This window comes from Patagioenas fasciata, chromosome 8, assembly GCF_037038585.1.
Source record: "Patagioenas fasciata isolate bPatFas1 chromosome 8, bPatFas1.hap1, whole genome shotgun sequence".
Lineage (NCBI taxonomy): Eukaryota > Metazoa > Chordata > Aves > Columbiformes > Columbidae > Patagioenas > Patagioenas fasciata.
The window spans coordinates 42907903-42930972 of record NC_092527.1 but is presented as its reverse complement, the minus strand read 5'-3'; the positions used below and the strand labels follow the sequence as shown (position 1 = coordinate 42930972).

Here is a 23070-nt window from a genome sequence, read left to right as displayed (position 1 = left end):
ATCCGTTACAGCAGATTTATGAAACACTGTACTAAAACGTAAGCTATGTTTCCTTTCTTACTCTCACATATAGCTTAAACTCTCCAACTGCAGAAAATACAGAAACACAAGCATTATGCAAATAGGACTAATTAGACATGGGAATTGTCCAAAATGGGCCTGGAAGACTTTTTTTGCCCCCAAAACATAAAGCAAGTTCAGATTTGACTGTATTTGTGTCTATGTAGAACAAGACAATTGACTTCTTGGAATTCAGTTCGGGGTCACATCAGTGTTGACAGACACATCACACACACCGGCTTTCTACATGTACACTGTACATACATTGGTAAACATACAGCAGATATTTGCTTCATGTGAGTGTAATTCCAGCTCTCTCAGTCCTTAAGGAGTCCAGCACCACATTTCCTGCACACTTGCTAAACGGCAAATGCTAAAACCACTCAGGCTGAGCACATACCAGCTGACTCTAACTAGAGAATTCATTTTAACATTATTAAAGCCAAATCGCCATTGTAAGATTAAACCTTTCCATTCCCAAAACATATTATTACAATTGTTAATACACTCCCTCACAAGAAAACTTCTCGAGGCCGCTCTAAATCATTCGCTTGACACTCCTTCCTTTGCTTTTTCCCCTGTAACTCCTCCCTTCTCAGTAATTTAGAGATATTGTGCAGCTTCTGGGTTAAACCTTCTAGTTAAAATAACGTTGGGGAAACCAACTTTCCTGATGATTTTAACAGTTAAACTGATTCATTTGCACACTCTCTCCTTTTTGTCTTTCAAGCCCTGCGATAAAAGGCTGTCCTTAATTCCTGTTCACGAAGATGCAGCCTGGCCAGGGCTGCCTTTCCCTCACTCCCACAGTGACCAAATCAACTGTGAGAAGGTGCTGCTGTTTCATTCACTGAAGGTTTAGCTCATTAAACTGTTTTCCTTCTCAGTATTGTTCGCCGGGTTTGAACTGCATTGCTGTTAAATGCTCTTTAGCAGTTTAAAGGCTTTAAAGGAAAAGACTTATCAGTCTCTGTTTTTAACAGCACTACATCTGCATTATTAGTTCATGCAGATAAGGGGATTTAAAGCGCAGCTTGAAGCCTCTCTCCTCTGTATTTATCTGACACTGCATAGTTCCAGTAGCTCAGCTGGAAATGTAGATCTATGAAGCTTTAAAGAGAGATTAAAGCCAAGAAAAGAAGTACTTTTCCCCCCATAGACGCTCTCACTTTCCCTTTTCCTACTGTCTGAAGGAGTGATGGCAGACAATGGCCAAAGATGGTTCCCAAAACCCTCTGAATGGGGACACTGTTGGTGGCAGCATTCATTCAAAGCGAGCTGCAGTGTATTGTCCTCCCCAATCAGCGGATGAGAACAGAGTTTGCTGGTGGCTGCCAAAAGGTTAGCAGTGCCGATGAAAGGGGTTGCCCATTATTCACTGCTGCTACAGAACTGCCCTTTGTGCCCGCCAGCCCATCACCTCGCCGCGGAGGTCCGGATCTGCGCCTGGCTGCCCCCTCAGAATGCACAATTCAGCGCCGTGCCCGCCGCAGCCGCAGCCGCGCACCCGGGGCCTTCTCTTCAGGGCCGGGGCGCTGGGGCAGGGCTGGGCAGTGTCACACCGCGAGGACACACCAGCGTGACACCTCTGACCCACGGCTGACACCAGCACTGCAGCCCTGTCACCACGCCCTCGCCAGGGCGTCGTGGGGGGTCCGGAGCCAACATCAGCTAACGAAGCACACTGTTTGCTGTAAACAAGCGTGCAATAAATAATGCAGAAGGTTTACTCGGGTTTGCTAGCGTTCCCTCATGCAAAGCACAAGAGAAGGAGAGGATACCAACGGAGCCAGGAAAAAATGAAATAAAACGGGCCTTTCCCACACTGTTGTATCTGACAGAACTCAGAAATCTGCGTCTCAGACCGCACCGAGAGCAGATCTGACCTCACTGCACCTCTGGCCCCTAAGGGATCTTCCATGAACCCCTGCGTGCTACCTATTTGCAAACCTTCCAAGCGCCTCCAGTGCTGTCTGACGACTGGTACCGATTCTACCAGTGATACGAGAGAACACACACTGGGTTTTTCCTCTTCATCCTTGATTCACCCCCAAAAGTGACAATAAATGCGTGTTTTGTAGGAATTCCTACTCAGCCCTCTGCTGGGGTGTGCAGGAAAAGCACTTACACAAGTGGAAAAAGGCGGTCTCTCCTGCTAAAATATCTGCCAGTTTTTAAACACAAGAAAACTTGCAGAAAGAAATAGAACCTTGGATAGAACGTGATTGAAAATGTGCTTATAACCCATTCCACAGTTCAGAGCCTTTTCCAGTGAAAACCCACACAGGGTAAAACAACAACACTGCCTATGCAGGGGTACTTTTCACCGTGCAAATTAATGTGGTTGAGGAGCGTCTTTAACTCTGAGGTTGCTGCCAGAGCGCGTCACGACAGTCGGGTGTTGGTGGGGAACTCCCCACGGCGTCTGCCGCAGGCGGGGACGCTGATGGGAGCGGCGCAACAGCCGCCCCTCACAGACACCCCTCAGAGACACCCCTCAGAGACACCCCTCACCCAGGCACCCCTCACCCAGCTGCCCCTCACAGGCACCCCTCACCGCCACCCGCCAGGCCCGGCCCTTCCCTTGGCCCTGACAGCCGCTTGGTGCTGGCCTCGGCCCCGGTCCCAGCCCCACCACGGCCCACGCTGCCATGCCGGGTGGAACGGGGTCAGGCCCATGGCGCAGGGCCGGTGCCGCGGCAGAGCCGGCGCAGGGAGCCTGGCCGGGCAGCACAGGCGGAGGCAGCCCCGGCACACGGGGATGGGGTGGGAGGACAGCACGAGCAGCCTCAGCACTCTGCCTTCAGCACCACCCCGGCACACGGGGATGGGGTGGGAGGACAGCACGAGCAGCCTCAGCACTCTGCCTTCAGCACCACCCCGGCACACGGGCTGCGTGCGCTGCGGCTGCTCTGGAGAGACGCGTACAGCTCTAGTTCTCGGGCAACAGTGACTCTCGCAAGGAAAGTACCCGTTTACTTTGCCAATACACACGTGCCCACGTAGAAACAATTTTTTCTTACTCAAGAAAAAGCCATCTTTTTTTTCTGACCGAATATTGGGGAGAAGAAGTTTCCCAGCGAGGGTAGTCAAAGGCAGTAATAGGGGGCCTGGAGAAGCTGCGAATCACCCTGCGTGGAGCTTTGCAAAGCTCGGCTGGATAAGCCTTGAACAACCTGGTCTGAGGTTGAAGTCAGCCCTGCTCTGAGCAGGAGGACCAACAAGGGGCTCCCAGAGATCTCTTCCAACCAGAATTATTCTATTATTCTGTAACTCAAACATACTGGATTGGAAGCTTTATTAGACTCCACACAGACCAAAAAGAAGCTAAGCTAACTAACACATTTAAAAAATAAACCTGCTTTATACTCTACAAGTTTTGGTGCCTTTAGAGAGATTCTTCAATCTCGGTAATTTACCTTACAAGCGTCATAAATGGATATGTAATCAGCACCGTATAGAAAACTCTGATAAGAAGCGACCATTTTCAGTTCACAGAGTAAAAATCTCTACATTTCTGAGTGTGCCTTTCGAAACATCCTTTATACGCTGCTCATGAACACAGAAGATTGAGAGAGGCAGTAAAGGCCAATACCTACCTATCGAGCACATAGCCAAGAGCCTTATGCCGTATTCCTGAGTAAACCGATGGGCTTGTTTCCCAAGCAATTAAATTGGAAGCATCATGGAAAAGATGAATGTTTACCAAGTCAAAGGCACTGTGACAAAAAAGGAGGAAAAAAAATGATTCAGGATAAAAGAAAAAAACATTTGTTGCATCAGCAAAGCATTCAACATAACACTGTATTCTCGCTTATGTTACTGCAATATTTACTCACACAGACTGTGCAAATTAAGCTATCATCATCAGAAAACTGTCAAAGACTGTCACCAAACTTCTAGCAACTCATCCGCAGGTAAGACTGCATCCAGGCTTTTGCTTAAAATACACATAATATGAAAATGTAAAGCGATCTGTCAGTTACAGTTCACAGAAATCAAGCAGTATCCTCTCACTAAAATATTTTTAAAACAGAATTGCATGTGTTGGCTACAGGGAACAGCGTACCCTGCTGAATGATCTCACAGAGATCATAAAGTAGTCCTACTAACCTTCGTATTAAGACACATAATTAGTACATAGCCACAGAACATAATTAGGAGATGATGGCTTGAGACACCCATTCCCATCTGTCTGAAGGAGGAATGGAAAGAATCCCTGTAGGATGGGGAGAGACTCGGGCTGTGAGCTCTCCTCCCGAGTGACGGTATCTCTACCCCATCCCCATCCACCTCAAAACTGCTGGCTCTTTAAACTTGCTAATGAAGGACCTTCCGCCCCCAACGTCCCTGTCCTTAAAAACCCCTTTCACGTCCCCTGTTTTCCCGCAAGCGGAGCTGACTTCCCGCTGCCCCTCGCGCAGGGACGCAGGCAGCACCCATGTCCCGGCGACACGTTCTTCAGCTCCCGCTCCAACACTCCTACAGCTCTTGCTCCTCCTGTTCTCCTCCCGCTTACCTAAAGCTCAGCGCTCAAAACAAGACAGAGCATCTATCAAAGGCCTTGGCAGCACTCCGTTAAATCACGGCCACACTTTCCCCCTTCATGTCCTTCACATGATGTATCTATTAACACATCGCAGTAAGATAATAATGAACAACATGCAATTTCTTCTCCCTTGATCGGTTCCTGCAGTACGGACAGTGAGTCGGTTGTTCCCAATATTGTACCTGTGCTTTTGAATTCTCCTCTCAGAGTGCAATGCTCTGCACTTCCCTGACGTTAATCCTGCAGTCCTGCTTTCTCTAAAACGCCAAACCCATTTTGATTGCTGATTCTGACCACTGATACACCTGTAGCTGTTCCCAGGTTGGTGCCATGCCCACATTTTATAAATGTATACTCTACCCCATGCCCCCTACCAAATACAAACTATATTTAAGATTGTAATGTATTCGGGACACCATCTTGCACCCATTAACACAACAGCACTAAGAACTACTGGAATAGAAATAAATACCACCAGCTGCCCCAATATTCAAGACACTTAAAAAAAAATAAAAGAGCCAAAAATAAAGAGTAAATGTAGTTATGCAGTTCTCTTTCATTTTTTCTTAAAATGTCATCTCCGAGTGCCCCGAGATTCCTTAACTCTTTGTCCACACCTACAACAAGCTAATGAAGAATCGGCTGCACCCACAGAGGAGCCTGGGCTGGCAGATCACTGAGCCGCACGGGAGGAGGAAGAGGACAGATCTCTGAAATCCTTTGAAGTCACTTTTGGGGGTTTTGGGAAGCCCCCTGGTTTGGCACAAGGTACATTCTGTAGCGATGGTTTCCTAGGCAGGCAAAGTCAATCTCCTTCCCCAGCAGTCCCAGGGTTGGGCAGCACATTCCCGGGCACGGGCAGCCCTGGGGACACCTGCACCCCAACGTAGGGACTGAGCAGCTCTGGGGACACCTGCACCTCAACGTGGGGACTGAGCAGCTCTGGGGACACCTGCACCTCAACGTGGGGATGGAGCAGCTCTGGGGACACCTGCACCGCAATGTGGGGACTGAGTAGCTCTGGGGACACCTGCACCTCTGCACGAGGACTGAGTAGCTCTGGGGACACCTGCACCTCTGCACGAGGACTGAGCAGCCCTGGGGACACCTGCACCTCTGCATGGGGACTGAGCAGCTCTGGGGACACCTGCACCTCAACATGGGGACTGAGCAGCCCTGGGGACACCTGCACCTCAACGTGGGGACTGAGTAGCTCTGGGGACACCTGCACCTCAACGTGGGGACTGAGCAGCTCTGGGGACACTTGCACCTCAACGTGGGGACTGAGTAGCTCTGGGGACACTTGCACCTCAACGTGGGGACTGAGTAGCTCTGGGGACACCTGCACCTCAACGTGGGGACAGAGCAGCTCTGGGGACACCTGCACCTCAACGTGGGGACTGAGCAGCTCTGGGGACACCTGCACCTCAACATGGGGACTGAGCAGCTCTGGGGACACCTGCACCTCAACGTGGGGACTGAGCAGCTCTGGGGACACCTGCACCTCAACGTGGGGACTGAGCAGCCCTGGGGACACCTGCACCTCTGCATGGGGACTGAGCAGCCCTGGGGACACCTGCACCTCTGCATGGGGACTGAGCAGCTCTGGGGACACTTGCACCTCAACGTGGGGACAGAGCAGCTCTGGGGACACCTGCACCTCAACGTGGGGACAGAGCAGCTCTGGGGACACCTGCACCTCTGCATGGGGACAGAGCAGCTCTGGGGACACCTGCACCTCAACGTGGGGATGGAGCAGCTCTGGGGACACCTGCACCTCAACGTGGGGATGGAGCAGCTCTGGGGACACCTGCACCTCAACGTGGGGACAGAGCAGCTCTGGGGACACCTGCACCTCAACGTGGGGACAGAGCAGCTCTGGGGACACCTGCACCTCAATGTGGGGACTGAGCAGCTCTGGGGACACCTGCACCTCAACATGGGGACTGAGCAGGTCTGGGGACACCTGCACCGCAATGTGGGGACTGAGCAGCTCTGGGGACACCTGCACCTCAACATGGGGACTGAGCAGGTCTGGGGACACCTGCACCTCAATGTGGGGACTGAGCAGCTCTGGGGACACCTGCACCTCAACATGGGGACTGAGCAGGTCTGGGGACACCTGCACCTCTGCATGGGGACTGAGCAGCTCTGGGGACACCTGCACCTCAACGTGGGGACTGAGCAGGTCTGGGGACACCTGCACCTCAACGTGGGGACTGAGCAGCCCTGGGGACACCTGCACCTCAACGTGGGGACAGAGCAGCTCTGGGGACACCTGCACCTCTGCGTGGGGACTGAGCAGCCCTGGGGACACCTGCACCTCAACGTGGGGACTGAGAAGGTCTGGGGACACCTGCACCTCTGCATGGGGACACCTGCCCCTCTGCACGGGGACTCCTGGTCACTGACACCCAACCTCTGTGATCATGTTGAATTGCTTAGGACCTGAACTATCCCATGCTAATTTCACATACATATTTATGTACATAGTATGGATATCAGGATCACATTTTGCCAAGCATCATTACAACTTACTGAGCATTACATGTTCAACAATAATAAAGCAAAATAAACGTTTTGCAACCAATTTTTTCTATGAATAGACCAATGTGTATATATGAATACCTTATTTGAAACAGTTGCTAACAAATCCATACATAATATAGACATAATGAGGAATAACTTAAAGATGCAACTTACCAATCAGTAATACACCACCTTGTTCGAATGAAACCTTTCCTGGACCACTTGCACTGAAAAATAAACACATCAGAATCGGTCACCTTGAGTAAAGCATTACTGTGAATGAACCTACACACAGAACGAAGGGAAACCAGGTTCATGCACACACTGTAACTACACACCAACTGAGACACCTTGAAAACACATCTCGCGCCTCTTAAATCCTGGAATTCTTTTTATTTTTGGTCCTGCAGCAGTTATAAACTTAGGAGTAAAACTAATATAAGCCCCGGTAGTTGCTTATAGATGGAAGATAACCAATTAGGAAAGCTTTACAACTGTGTTTATGCTTCGCCTAAACCAGCAGATTCTTACTGCCTATGCACAAATGTCTCGGCTTCTTTGTAATTTTACCTGAACTGTAAAATGTCATCAGAGATTTACATCAAATTAAAATGAAGGCGATCTGCTAAAAAGCGATTTCTCCTGCTGAGCCAACCCACCCAATATTTCTCTAAAAGTTAAAGGGAATTTAAATAATGATAAAACATTACATTTATCAAAAGTGCAATGTCCACGAGGAAGCCACAAATCAGCTCATGCCAACGTATGGCACTTCTGATACAGCAAAAAGGTGTTTTTCAGCACCACTCCTGAGCTGCTGCCATAAATCACAACCTCCCACTAAAAGATGTGATTCTGCATCCTATTTGTGCGCTGTTAACAATGCATGTGGGGTAGGCTAATGTTCTCTGGTAATGAATATTGCACCAGACAGGCTTAAATAATGATGCCAATGATTCTGCAGCAAAGACTGGAACTCCTTGTTACGAATCAGGGTCCCCCAGCAGAGCACCCTGGTCAGGGCTGTTGGTCCCTGGAGACCTGCCAGGCGCATTTATCCGGCAACATGGGAGCTCACGGTCCTCACCAAACCGTGAGTCCCACATCCTGCGGAGACAGCGCGGTGCCTTGCACACCTCAGCGGCTGGTTTCTGCGGCCAGCCAGGGCACGGCTGGCGGGCCGGCAACCACCAGCGCACGCGCAACCGGCAACCACCAGCGCACGCGCAACCGGCAACCACCAGCGCACGCGCAACCGGCAACCACCAGCGCACGCGCAACCAGGCAACCACCAGCGCACGCGCAACCGGCAACCACCAGCGCACGCGCAACCAGGCAACCACCAGCGCACGTGCAACCGGCAACCACCAGCGCACGCGCAACCGGCAACCACCAGCGCACGCGCAACCAGGCAACCACCAGCGCACGTGCAACCGGCAACCACCAGCGCACGCGCAACCGGCAACCACCAGCGCACGCGCAACCGGCAACCACCAGCGCACACGCAACCAGGCAACCACCAGCGCACGCGCAACCGGCAACCACCAGCGCACACGCAACCAGGCAACCACCAGTACACAAACAACCAGCAACCACCAGTGCACACGCAACCAGCAACCACCAGTACGCACGCAACCAGCACACCAGCAACCAGGACACCAGCACACCAGTTCACCTTGCAACCAGCACGCCAGCAACGAGCACCCAGGACACCAGCAATGAGCTCACCAGTTCACCAGCACCCAGTTCACCAGTTCACCAGCACCCCGGCTCCCTGATCTACACATCTCCTAATCCAATACGGTCTCTGCTGTTCACGGTTTCTGTGATGATTGTGACAGCACAGTTACAAGTTGAGATTGGGCAAAATGTCAACATTTATTCAAAAGCAAAACAATGAAAAAAGTTAAATGCTAAAAGCATTCAAAATTGGCTTAAATCTAATCTCAATCAAAAAAGGAGAGCTCTGTCATTTCATTCTTAAAAATAACTACATTGAACTTTTAATCACTGAAGAACAATACATACAACTGAAAATCAAATAGTCCAAGCCTACGATGTGGCCCAAGATAATGTCGTCAATCAAGCTGTCATTTTTCATTTGCTCTTTTCCTCTTTGGCAACACAACAGGTGCTTCCAAAGATGCAGCGTTACAACAGGGCCAAGTGGATCAGAGCCACCACCCATTGGGTTTTGAGCATCTCCAAGGCCAGTGATCCCAAAACCTACGGGGCCCCTCTTCTCTGCGTGAGCTCCTGGTGACGCCCTCTCGCAGGCTGACCAGCACGCCACCCGAACACGCTGCCCGCGGGACTCCACTCAGCTCGCCGGGAGCCTGGTGCCCGGCCAGGTTCCGGCCGCCCCATCCTGCGCCCACCGGGACGCATCACACAGGACACTGCACCCCAGGCCCTGCTGGGGACCACGTGTGGGACATCGCAGCCCTGCCCCTGATGGCAGCTCTGCTCCATCGCCTTCCCACCGCGAGGACAGGCCTCCCGGGACCCTCCTTGCCGCGCTCTAGAAACAGCTGTGACACCGGTGTCCCCAGCCTCAGTGACCTCTCCCTTTCCCGACGGCAGTGATGAGCCTGGTGATGCCACCAGCCTTCTTTGTCCCTTTGTCCCGCGGGTGCCCTGCCTGCTGCCCGGGATCACACACCGACCATGAACACAGGGCTACGAGCCCCTGAGTCCCGCTGTCACCGCCACCCGCTCCAGGCCCTCCAGCAGCCGCCCCGCAGGACTGTGCTGAGGTTCCATCACTAACACCCTCGCCAGCCCCGCGAGGAGCCTGCCCAGCCCTCGGCTCTGCTTCATGCACGCTTACACTGACACGAGCCCATTAAAAGGTGTTTGCAACACAGCTTGTACTTCATGACATGGTAAAACACAGGAATTTCTTATAGTAGCTTGGAATTTCCTCACACATACACCGCAAATATTGGTTTTAAGGGCAGCAGTATGTATTAGAGACTATTCTGCCCAATCTTTAATAAGTGTAACTGGAATTCTGACACCTATTAGAAGTCCTTACAAAAATACAACAAAAAAATGCACAATTTGAAAACCTGTAGTTACATTCCACCAGCCTTCCCTTTGTGAATAGAGTCCTCAGGAGATCGTGCTGACCTTTTAAAACCCCCCAGAAACACCACCTACATAAATAACCTCTGCTACATCGGGTAAAAGGACCTCCAGACAACATTAACATGAAGAGAGAGGTTATAGAGGGCTAATGTCAAAAAGCACTGTGAGCAATAAGTAATGCACACAAACCATGATTGATAATGACTAGCACAGAGCCTTAATTCATCTTTTCTCCATCATTTTACTGAGAGGGACCATATCAAATTAAATAGTGACCCAGCAAGGGTTTATTCCGCCATACAAAGCAGGGGCACGAAGACAGATGAACGTGGCCATGACTGCGGTGTAATTGCCGCTCCGAGAGGAGCAGCGGGTTGGGGCTGGGGAGATGCACCGTGGGGCAGCGGGGGCACCGGCACCGCGCAGAACGCAGCTCGCCACCGGCACCGCGCAGAACGCGGCTCGCCACCGGCACCGCGCAGAACGCGGCTCGCCACCGGCACCGCGCAGAGCGCGGCTCGCCACCGGCACCGCGCAGAGCGCGGCTCGCCACCGGCACCGCGCAGAGCGCGGCTCGCCACCGGTACCGCGCAGCTCACCACCGGCCCCAAGCAGAATGCAGCTCGCCATCGGCACCGCGCAGAACGCAGCTCCTCTCCTTAGACCAGAGTACAGAATTAAAGGATTTAGGCTCTTGCATTGTTAGGAGTTTGTGCACAAGCTGTTCAAAGCGCCTTTCTAATTTCCCTGCATTTCAGAACAAGACGTGGTATATGGAGCCCAATCAAGCCAAATCCAGCCGTCGAACACTATGAAACACTGTAACAGCACTATCAGTCATACTTTTACTGCTAAAGATTTTTAAAAGTCATTACATAAATTTAAAAGTCTGAGAATCAAAGTACCTATGGCACTCATCAAAAAATGCATGGTGAGAGCTTCAGGATACGAAGCCAATCTACCTAATGACAAAGCCTGTTATGTAGTGTAATAATTTAATCGATCATTTGCTTTTTGACATAGTGCTTTCATTATCCTTTATTTAGCAGTATAAAGAATTTAGTAAGAATATATATATCAGCAGACCACATTTAAGTGTCTGTGTATGATGTAAGCAAATATAAGAAATATGTGATAAAACTTAGACTTGCTCCACTTATTTCCCCATACAAAACCACGGGACACAGCCAGCCAGGAGAGCACATCATGATTCACTGGAGTGACCTCGGGAGACAGAACTGTAACGGCGAGGCAGCTCGCGAAAGGAAGGCCCAGCTCTCATGTCTCTGCGAGGAGCCGTAAGGCAAGACCGGCACACGGGCCGGCGCTGGCACATGGACTGGCACACGGGCCGGCACACCGGCCGGCACTGGCACATGGACTGGCACACAGGCCAGCACATGGCTGGCACACGGGCCACTGGCACATGGACTGGCACACGGACCGGCACACGGGCTGGCACTGGCACATGGACTGGCACACGGACCGGCACACGGGCCGGCACTGGCACATGAACTGGCACACGGACCGGCACTGGCACATGGACTGGCACACGGACCGGCACACGGGCCGGCACTGGCACATGGACTGGCACACAGGTCAGCACATGGCTGGCACACGGGCCAGCACACCGGCCGGCACTGGCACATGGACTGGCACACGGACCAGCACACAGCTGGCACACGGGCCGGCACACGGGCCAGTACTGGCACATGGACCGGCACACGGGCCAGCACTGGCACATGGACCGGCACACCGGCCAGCACTGGCACATGGACCGGCACACGGACTGGGGACACCGGACCAGTAAGAACTCCTTTCTCTGGAACAGCCCGATTTAGGGTTGGCAGGAGCATAAACAATGGATCTAAATTTTATAAACCCAACCCAAAATATCACAGTAATTCTGTGGCTCATTTCACTTTTTCTGAGAACGCAAAGAGTCATTACAAAGTTCCACAAAACAGCCATTAAAGGTAGATAATGACACTAAATCAAATCTATACTACTAATGTAACAGCACGGTGACGATGTGACACAGGTCCGCCAGCGAGGAGGTCATGTGACCTGTCCCAAATGCCGAACTCCAGGCCCCGACTCGGCGGCGTGTCTGCGGCTCCGGGCAGCTGAGGCTAACACGGCATCTGACCGCGTCCTCTGCCAACTCAGGTTTTCTTCAGGACCTCTCCATGCAGCCAAGCTGTATTACTGTGGGAGCACACGACTCAAAGCAGCTACGCAAGCAGCAGTGGGTCATTGATGGGCTTTAGTATTTCCAAATACAGTATTTGGAAAGAAGAAATTTTTGGAAACAGAGCTTAAGGAAGACCTGTGTTGAAGGAGGAAAGAGAAAACCGTTTCCTATCGCAGATTTCAAACCGACGATCTCTACTTTGACTTCAGCGGACGGTCCCCAGCTGATCCGCGCCGTAAGCCAGCACAAAACCCGGCGGGGGCACACGGACCGTCCGCACGCTCCCGGAGAGGGATCTGCAGCTTAGCATAGCGAAAATACCCCTCCTTGGTGTCCCAGACGGGGACGCCACATCTTTCACCTCACGGTATTAAGTCTCTTCTCAGAGCCTCTGTTAATAGGATTCCTTTAGCAGCAGATGGATTGTGAATACAGGCAGTTTCATCTACTAAAAGACAACATAAATCATCATTGAGAAAGGAGAGACCGCGGTAAGGTTATCACCATACAGCCTTCCCCATGAAAGGTTTGCATTAAAGCATTAGTGAAATTAATTCATCTTTCATAAGAGCTCTGAGCAGTATCTGTGATCTATGATAACAACCAATTTCTCACTATGGGGAAGAAAAAATTACTCAGGGCTGATAGACTACACAAATCTGCTTTTTCAATGGGTAACATTATGTGGAGTGGAGCTCCCAGCGGCGTCGTTGGAGGCGCACGCACGGCCAAGAGGAGCCATCAATCACGGCCGAAAGTTTTGTTAGTTTTATATGCACTGCGCTGTAATTATTTTGAATTGCATTATGCCTCAATCATTGTAATTACTTTTAGATCATCCTTAAGCAGCAGTAATAAAAGAAAAGGAATCAGTCTTAAGCCATTTCTCACACAAAACATTGCAAATGTGATACAAGAAGTCTGGCTACAACACACGCGAGCGTGTAAACGGAGCGTTTGGGTAGGGACGCCGCCCGCGCATTCTGCTGTGCCAACCCACATTTTCAAAATACTCATTATTTTGTGGTCTTTAAATCAGCACTTCAATCACCAACCCTTGTCCAGAAAGAAAACAGGTGACAACAAGATTAATTTTAAAACCAGAAACATGTATGTGAGAACCCAAACTATGCCAGCGCTGGTTCTTGGATGTTCCTGTGACCTACGTGTGCCCGAGACTCTTTGGTCTTCAGTCTAAAATGAAACACTGCCTAGTGTAAAAATCACCCTGATTCTTTCTAACTTTTCAGTTCCCATGGAAACCGCTGGCTGGGCCTGCGCCACTGGCAGGGGATGAGCACGGCAGTCGCAGAGAACAGCGGCGCTGGTGCTGCTGCCTGCGCCCTGCAGAGCCCAGGTCGCGCTCTGCCCCGCTGCGGGGCCTCGGAATCGGACCCCGCTCTGGGTGCTGCTGCAGCCCCACCAGCACCAGCCGTGCTCTGCAGGAGCGGAATTCAGCCCCCGAGGTGCTCCAGGGACCTGTTCCTATCTTAAATGTGAGCGCTTGTGGGTTTTCTCTTCTCCTGTGGATTCTTCCTCCAGGTAAAGAGCTTTCCTGACAATACCAGAACACGGTGTTTCTCCTTAGAACAGTCACTTAAGGTAATGTAACAAATGGACCAGGGTGAAGGTATCAGACCCTCCAAAGGTATTTAGCTGCTTTTTGGGTTCTGGGCCTACCAGCCCTGTCACTACCACAGGGCTGCAGTGCGCAATGAATGGAGAAGCTCTGGCTCCGACACCAGCCGAGGAAACAGCTGATCCCTGAGCACCCGGACACGAACACACCCGCCGGGACTCAGACCGGGGGTTCTCCAGAGGGTGCACAACTGTTCACGTAAGAGGCGGCAACAAACCTCGCTGCGCAAGTTACACATTTGCCAGTCTCACGATGAAACCGCAACGGAAATCAGTGCCGCTGGCACGGAGGAACAGTCCGTAACCTGGGCCGCTGCTGCTGGGGTGACACCGCGCGCACGCTGGCGCTCAGCGCTCTCCTGCACACCGCGCTCCCGGCAGCACTGCCGGGCTGCAGCCACCCTGCTGCCACCGTCCGCTGCCGGCGGGGAGAGAAACGAACCCGAGCAACTGCCTGGAGCTCCCTCCAAATGACAGCACTTCACTGCCAAGAAGTACCCAAGACATCCATTCACAGGAGGTGAAACTGGTAAAATTATGTCAGAGGCAGTTTCCCTCCAGTAGAGACACGCAGAATACAAACCCAAATAATGTAGTATCAAAGTAAAGAAAAGGGATAGCCCACATCCCATCAACCCTGTAATTATTAATGCAACGGAAATATCTCTAAGTGTGTATATTTACAAATTCTACATTAATTTTCAAACTTTGTTTAGTTCCTCCTTATACTGAAGTAGTACCACAAATGTTACAGGAATTCAACAAATTCGTTCTCTTGGCTTGTAGCAAACACTAACCACTGAACACCCACATTCTAGATGTTCTTAAGAAATTAAAAATGAGTACATTAAACTGCAAAGAAGAGCACTGCAGGCAAAGATTGCACATGCACATGCAACTGCACTTGAGCAGGACCCCCTGAGCTGTGCTGGTGCTCCTGGTCCGACAAGACCTCACCTCCGAACACGCGGCACTGCGCACGGCTTTTAAACGCACAGACGAGCCTGCATCACTGTCCCCATCCTTCACAGGGACTTCCTACTATACAAATGGCTCCATTTGAATGTGGTAAATCCATGCAATGATTGAGAACATAGATTATAGGCAACAAGAAACTGACAAACAAACAAAAACCCAAGACTCAATTCTGACCTCATTTACGTTACTGAGAGTAGCTACTCTAAGTAATCGGAGCAAATGAGAGCCAAGCCTGGTGTTCGCGAACGCTCCACAGGACGGTACATACCTCAGGGAAATAATCCTGCGGGAACTTCTCTTTCTCCAGCATCGGCGTGCTCTCCAGGGTGTCCGAGTAGATTTCTTTCCCAGTAACTTTTTTATACTTCTTAGCTAGGAAGAGATATAAGCCAAAATTAACATACGTATCTTTAACATCACAAGCAACTCACAGCCCTTGTTGGCAAAGCAGAGGCACCGCACGGTCAGTGCTCGCGTCTCAGCAAAAACGCGCAGCACGGAGCTGTTCAGGGAAACGGGGACCACTCCGCTGCGCACGAGCGCTCTGGTTGGCACCAGTGCTGGCGCTGCTACCACCAGAGCACCGTCGGTGTTGGAGCTGTAATGACGACCCAGGTCTCTACACCTGGCACGACGGGCAGTTCTGACAACCAGCCCAGGTCCCCGTGCCGGCCGCATCCAGCCCGCCGGTCAGCAACACAGACCACCCGGCTGGCCGGTCCTGCGTCAGGTGAGTGACTGAAAATCATTAAAAACCAAATATCAGATCTCAGGACAAAATGGCATTCTTTTTTTCCTTATTTCCTCCTGAAATGGTCTGTGCTTACGCACGTAGCTCAGCCAACTCAGCGCTATTTGCACAGTCACTTGAAAACCCTAAGAGTGAAAAAAAGGGTCTTATTTCTGAGCGGCCTTCACTGATACTAGAGCTGCACCGGTTCTCCTGCTCGGGTTGTTTCAAACCACAACAGGAAAAGCCTCGTTCTGGGGATGTGCAGAAGATGAACCGGACTCGTTCCATTCGAACCCCACGCCGGGTTCTGACCCTGCAGACACCTGCAGGCTGAGCAGTGAGGTTAACGCTGGGACGGGTGCTGTGCCTGTGAGGAGACAGCAGTGAAGTGCATCACTTCCCCAAGCCTTTAACGAACGGTCACATCACACAGGAACAGCCTTAGCAATCAACCTATGGATCCACACAGCTCGTGAACAAGAGGTTCTGCTTCTGGACCCACTTCGGCCTTGGTCTCACTCCTGCTCAGGGCGCGGCCCCTCGCGCACGCGCCGGTGGCACCCGCGGCACCGCACCCGGGGCTCCGCAGCTCAGCAGCTCCCGTGCTGCGGCGAATGACGCGTGGGGCTGCAGGGGAAAACTTCTCGTTTTAAATCTGAAATACCTCTTCCCGAGGACTGAAAAGCAGAGACAATCCAAAGACTGTGTTCAGTCACATCCGGCTGTGTGCAGAATTTTGAAAAGATACAGGGACATTACGGGAATATTGAATTGTACATAAAGATCTATTTTTTGCATGTTTTTGAGTAGAACCAGAATTTCAAAATGATATTTGTGCAGAGAACGTTTGTATCCATTTGGATTTTTCCTCTGATTTAAGAGCTTAAAACACTGTGAAGACGTCAATAGTCATGAGAGAAGAGGCAAGCTGTGCGCTTGCCCTGAGCGATGGGAGCCTGCGGGCCCGTATCTCACGAACCCGACAGCGGGAGGCTGATCCTGCTCTGCACTGAGAGAGCAGGGGTGACTTACAACACCGATTCGGCACTGCGCCTCCTGCCTTCAGATTGTATTCACAGGCTTTTCTATCCCAGTGATGACTGGGCCAACACATCTTTATGTGCACGGCTCACACCTCATCTGGCTTTGTAAGCTTTTCTCAAGGAAAACAAAGCACAGAACACTTAAAGTGTTTATATTCTGGAAAAGATATCTGTTTATTTCCTTCATATTAATTATTTTCCCCTACATTTTTTCCTTCCATTTTCTCACTTTTAAAAATCCTTGTATTTTCTTTTAGAAGCTGTTTGGCAGTGAATAAGTTGTTAATCAACAATTAACAAGCTCAGAAAGCCCCTCTTCTCCTAAAGCCGCTGTCGCAGGACGCAGAGGGGGTCTGGGCAGGGGAAGGAGCTGGGGCTGGGGCTGGAGCAGCGCAGCGGCTCCGCGGCTGCTCCCTGGTGCTCCACGGGTGCTCCCCGGTGCTCCGTGGCAGATCCCTGGTGCTCCCCAGCGGCTCCCTAGCGCTCCGCGAGGGTGCCGGGCTCCGGAGCTCGCTGCGCACTCTCATTTGCACGTTACCGACACACAAAGCCACTCGCACGGCAGAGGAAACACTGAGGGACCGAGAGCGGCCCCCAGGTTCCTCCCCGGGGCTGGGACACGGGCGCTCGGGCTGAGCGCAGCGCCCGCTCCCCCGGCAACGCGGGGTTCAAAACAGGGACCCGATTCCAAGTGCTGGTGACTGCAACCTGGGCCCATCTTTTGGAACACCCTGTGCTACCACTACCGGCGTCTGCACCAGCCCTCCAGCTCAGGACACAGACCAGACGTGACCCCTGCCAAGTCCCCACATCACCACTGAGGTTCCCAGTACAGTCCCTCAGAAACAACGTCTACTCTGAACTGCTCTGATACTGCAGCTGAAATTCTCCTTCAGCCTTGGAACTGATGATGACAGGAGGACTTATGGCGGCTGAATCTGGAATTGCTGTATGCATAGAACAACCATTCACACATCTCAGGGAAGAAGACCCTGTACCCTCAATTACATGAGCAGAGAGGATCTGTCTCTACTGAGAACAAAAATAATGAATCTATATAATTAAGACAATTAGTTCTCTCCGTAGTTATCATCGTTTGAACAGCGTCTCAAATTAATGGGATGCTGGATGTAGCACTAATGTGGTCCAGCCCAGTAAGCTAAATGAAGCTCGGAAATTTTTTATTTAATATACAGACACTTCTCCACTGAAATAATACAAATTGTATGTAATCTTTACTCTATAGACTGCAGGAAGCATTCAATAATTTTCTATGATATTTCCAATATTTAATGCGCATTGCCTAGTGTTACTTTTAAACCTCTGAGATTTAGCAAGACCTCCAACCCGACGGATCAATGTGGGTTGAAAACGATGACACCTCCTACTGCCCTGCTCTGCTCCAGGGTAACGTACGCCATAAATCCACCTGAGCTGCTCTGCACAATGACCACCACTGCTGGACACAGAAGGTCTTGCTCCTATAGCTGATCTACATGGAAGAACCATTCAGAGCTCGTCTGAAACCATCGGGGATCTCTATGGATCCAAAGGCCCATATGCACGGGAATGATTAATGCACCGCGTTCAACCTGTGCGCGGCCCATTGACTCCTTCCCAGAGGCCTATAAAAGCCCAGAAAGGTGCCGTGTGCTCTCAGCGGACTCGCACGCGTTACACAGAAACCTGCACACCGTGGAAAACTGCTGGGCACCACCAGAGAAGGCGACAGAAACGCTGCCTTCATGTACAAAGCCAATTAACAACTTCTGATTCCTTTGCTTACCTTTAAAATCAAACTGGTAGATGTTTTTCAAAGATTCATGAAGAAAGTAGAAACTTCCCAGAGCCTGTAAGAAACAATGAGGAATTATAAAAATATCCACTTTGGCTAAGTAAAGTATCATGCTTTCCAATTACAACAAAGCCAACAACAAAACCAAAACACCCCATGAACAAAACAAACAAAAAACCAGAAGAAATTAAATTACTAATAAATAGCATTACTAATTCTTACATTTTTAAGATCTATAACAGTATTCAGTTCCTTTGTTGCTTCTCTGAAGTTTTTAAGGCATTATAGAGCAGATCCTCAGTGGCAGACTGACCATGAAAACACCGAACGGATGGGTGCCATTAGTGACACCGACTTGTACCCTCCTTGTACCCTCCTAAGCACCGATCCCACCCACCTGCACAATTCTTCAGAAAAGCCTGACAATTTCTGCTTCACTTCCAGAGCAAAGCGAAGGCGCCTGGTGCCGCAGCCCGACCGCTGAGCGCCAGTGTGGCCGCCCTCCCGCGCGGGGCAGAGCAGGTGCGACACTCACACCGGCAGTGACCCGGCAGGGCGCTGTGTGCGCAGGGGCCGGCTGCACCTGTTCAGTGTTGGGCAGTAAGGACAGTGACCCGGCAGGGCGCTGTGTGCGCAGGGGCCGGCTGCGCCTGTTCAGTGTTGGGCAGTAAGGACAGTGACCCGGCAGGGCGCTGTGTGCGCAGGGGCCGGCTGCGCCTGTTCAGTGTTGGGCAGTAAGGACAGTGACCCGGCAGGGCGCTGTGTGCGCAGGGGCCGGCTGCGCCTGTTCAGTGTTGGGCAGTAAGGACAGTGACCCGGCAGGGTGCTGACTGTGTGCACAGGGGCTGGCTGCGCCTGTTCAGTGTTGGGCAGTAAGGACAGTGACCCGGCAGGGTGCTGACTGTGTGCACAGGGGTCGGCTGTGCCTGTTCGGAGTTGGGCAGCACGGGCAGTTGACTCATTGACCCATGGACTGCAGGAAGGTGCGTGACTCCAGGACAGTGCTCTGCACAGCTCCAGCCTCGCGGTGCCGGCACGGACGGGCTGAACCGGCACCACGGCCCGTCTGCTGTGGCCCTGGTCTGCTGGGTTTGCGCTCAGCTCCCGCGAGACACGAGGAAACGCACTCCAGCTCTCCACGTCTGACAACCATTATCACTCCTTCCCTGGGACCCCAGTCAGGGCTCGGGGATCCCGTGGCCCCGCATGCCATCGCAAACAGGTGCTTGCTGCAGCCACAGCGCCTCGTGCAACAGAACAACGGAACGAGGACCCGCACAGACCGTGCGGCGCAGGGGCGGCTCCGGATGCGGCTGCGGCCGCGGCGGGGGCAGTGCTGACGGGACGTGCTCTCCGCGGCGGGGCCACCGGCCAGGCCTGGCACCCGGACACGACCCCGCGCCTCCCAGTGCCACGTGAGCCGGACCACTCCTGAGACTCGGGGCAGCACGCAAAGACGGTCCTGCTGCCACCCAAAGGTCTGCTCCTCCACCAGAGCGCTTCCCAGGCTTTGAAAGCTCCACATTTAGGCGATGGCTGATAAACAATTCTCTATAAAAACCTGCACCCAAAACCTGTGCACAAGAGGCTTCCACAGCGTCCCACGGCAGGCTGCGGGAATGCTCCCCGAGGCTTACACGGTTTCCTCGCAGGGACAAGCCTGTTTGCCTCCTGCCCCAACCACCATATAATACACTGTTTGCTTCCAGCTAATGACAGTGAAGGAAAACCAAGTGAGAAAGGAAAAAGGAGTGTAAACAGGCTTTATAAAGGAATATAAACGACGTATAAATTCCGAATGAGAACCTGATGAGCCTGTAAATATATCTGATGCACTCAACAGAAGTTGGGGAGAAGCAGCCAACCACTGGGCAAGCTCTTGTTGACAAGTACAAAAGAAGCAGCACACTGAACGAAAGCGATGGTCTGGTTTCACGTTGTCCTTCACCCCGCAACACAGAGACCCTCCTGGCAGAGCATGGTGTGCTTCGGGGGCTGCTGCATTATGTATGAGCCACTGCGCATCCAGAGATTAAACATTTGCTGATTTGTCAAAAGCACAAACACAAGGTCCTGCCCATCTCCTTGACACAGGAGTCCGTCCAACAGAAAACATCGTCACACACCAAACTGATGAGGACGCCTCTCTGCACCCAGTCGGCCTCCTGCAGGTCTGTGGTTTGCTCACAACGCGGAGGAGGCAGACAGGGAGGAGCAGGAGATGCTGTTCAGAGGACTCAGGGTTCACTGCCCTGCAACAGGACACCCGCCAGAAGAAAGGAAATCCTGGCCTAAGGTAAAAACATTGCCACCCAGCTGGAGAATTGTCATTAGCAATAGAGAACGCTGCTGTCTCCGGCTAAACTTCCACTATACTCTGGCCCCTGGATTTTAAAAACAGCAGCATGTTTACAAAGGATTTTTGGTAAAGTGTATTTTGTCAGAGAACGAAAACTAGATAAAAGTCTTAAAATCACAAACAAGCTACAGGTAAAAGTCATTTGTTGTACTTGAAAATAACTACCCTAAACTCACTTACAAAGCCCCCAATTGAAAAACATAAAGAAAAATGCATGCGCTCACCACTTTGAATCCAGCGGACAGGCAGCGAGCCGTGCGTTAGAAGCGCTCGTGTCTGACCGCACACGGACACGGCAGCGACGGACACGGGCGGGACAGAGTCGGTGTCACGGTGCTCCTCGGTAAAGTGGCGTTACAGCGAGTCTGACGCACAGCAGGGGCCTGGGCTGGGGTCAGGGCGCGGGGCCGGACAGGGCAGCCCAGTTCCCGCCAGGACACCCCAGTTCCTGCCAGGACACCCCAGTTCCCGCCACGGCACCCCAGTTCCCGCCAGGACACCTCAATTCCAGCCACGGCACCCCAGTCCCAGCCAGGACACCCCAGTCGCAGCCAGGACACCCCAGTCCGCAGGGACTGGTGAGGGTGGTGACCGTCCCTGGGTTCCTGGACACGGACAAGCAGGCGTCTCACAGGCGGTTCTGCGTCGCAGAACCTCATCTACCGCACTACCGTGCTGTATTCTCAACACGGCACATTCCGTGCACAGGCAGTTTCCATCCTGCTGAAATCAGCGCAATCAAGCCCAGTACTTCTGAGGGCAAGGACAGTGCAGTTCAGCTGCTGCCTGCTGATCTACTTAGAGAACTGAGCTTAGACAGAAGCTTACAGCATAAGTATTATACCAATTGTAAATAACTTGATTCTGATATATATCAAAAAAAAGAAAGGATAAACAGCTGGATGAGTTCTCAGTTATAAAATCCAGTTATGTACAATTATTTCACAGGAGCTATTCTAATTGAGGGTTCACTGAAGCTGTGTTCTCTAGAGCCGTTCTCCACGCTCCCACTCCTTCCAAATTCTTCCCATCTGCCCCATCTCTTTCCTCAATGCACAAGGCAAAATCTGACACATACGAAGACAACGCTTCCTTATATGATACCACTCTTTAGGAACTCACTCTAAGGACACAGCTTCATCGGAGCTGCTAATGCGGGCTCCAGAAGGGCAAAAAAAAAAGAGGCTTGACAAACATCTGAAAAGTATCTCAAAAATATCATCCCAAATGGTCCGAAAAATTATAAAGGGAATGAAAGCAGGATCCTGGAATGGAAATCCTGGGCTATGTCAGCAACACGGCCAGTTCAGCCTACCCACACCACCTCAACACTGTTAGGGGAACTCTCCTGTTCTCAAGGCCTGTGGCAGCAGAACGTGCCTTTATCGTTGAAACGTCCCTCCCTTCGTCCTCACCAGAACTCCCCTCGCCACAGTCCACACTGAAAAATAACTGGAGATAGCGACCTATCCAAATCAGGCACAAATGATTTTAAAGACAGGAGAAAATGTAAATCTAGGTGGCAGGACTATGAGTTCTGTAACAGGTCAATAAGTAAACCAAGAACCACCAAGATGCTCCAAACCCTGCTTTATTTAGATGTCAGAATTCTACTAAAAATAATACTGCCACTTGTGCTCAAGGTACAACTTTATTTCTGAGCATCCTGATTTGCTCACTGCTTAACTTATAGCTTTAACGGCATTTTTACAGACCAATTCTGAAGAGCTCTGCAGTAGGAGTTGGGTTTGACAGCTGTGGCACCGAGTGCCCGCTCATGGTGCACCGGGCTCGAGGAGCCCCCGTGCAGCTCCGGGCATGGACGGTGCTGACTGAGCTGGGACCGAACAGCGCGGGAAGGGAGCACAGCGGCGATGGAAGGAGAGCACGGGAAGGGAGCACAGCGGCGACGGAAGGAGAGCACGGGAAGGGAGCACAGCGGCGATGGAAGGAGAGCACGGGAAGGGAGCACAGCGGCGATGGAAAGAGAGCACGGGAAGGGAGCACAGCGGCGACGGAAGGAGAGCACGGGAAGGGAGCACAGCTGAGATGGAAGGAGAGCACGGGAAGGGAGCACAGCGGCAACGGAAGGAGAGCACGGG

General features: G+C 51.7%; 1 protein-coding gene across 3 annotated transcripts in view; it reads right to left on the bottom strand.

The window, feature by feature from the left end:
- INPP5A (inositol polyphosphate-5-phosphatase A) overlaps positions 1-23070 on the bottom strand; it is a 203760-nt gene that overhangs the window by 82676 nt on the left and 98014 nt on the right. For all 3 annotated transcript variants that reach the window (XR_011740372.1, XM_071812282.1, XM_065843192.2), the window contains exons 5-8: positions 18601-18664; positions 15307-15410; positions 7313-7365; positions 3660-3779 (exon numbers count right to left, since the gene is read on the bottom strand). Coding sequence is in view for 2 of the 3 variants with exons in the window: in XM_071812282.1 (XP_071668383.1) it covers positions 3660-3779; positions 7313-7365; positions 15307-15410; positions 18601-18664 (341 nt within the window). In the remaining variant the exon portion in view is untranslated. The remainder of the gene's footprint in view (positions 1-3659; positions 3780-7312; positions 7366-15306; positions 15411-18600; positions 18665-23070) is intronic.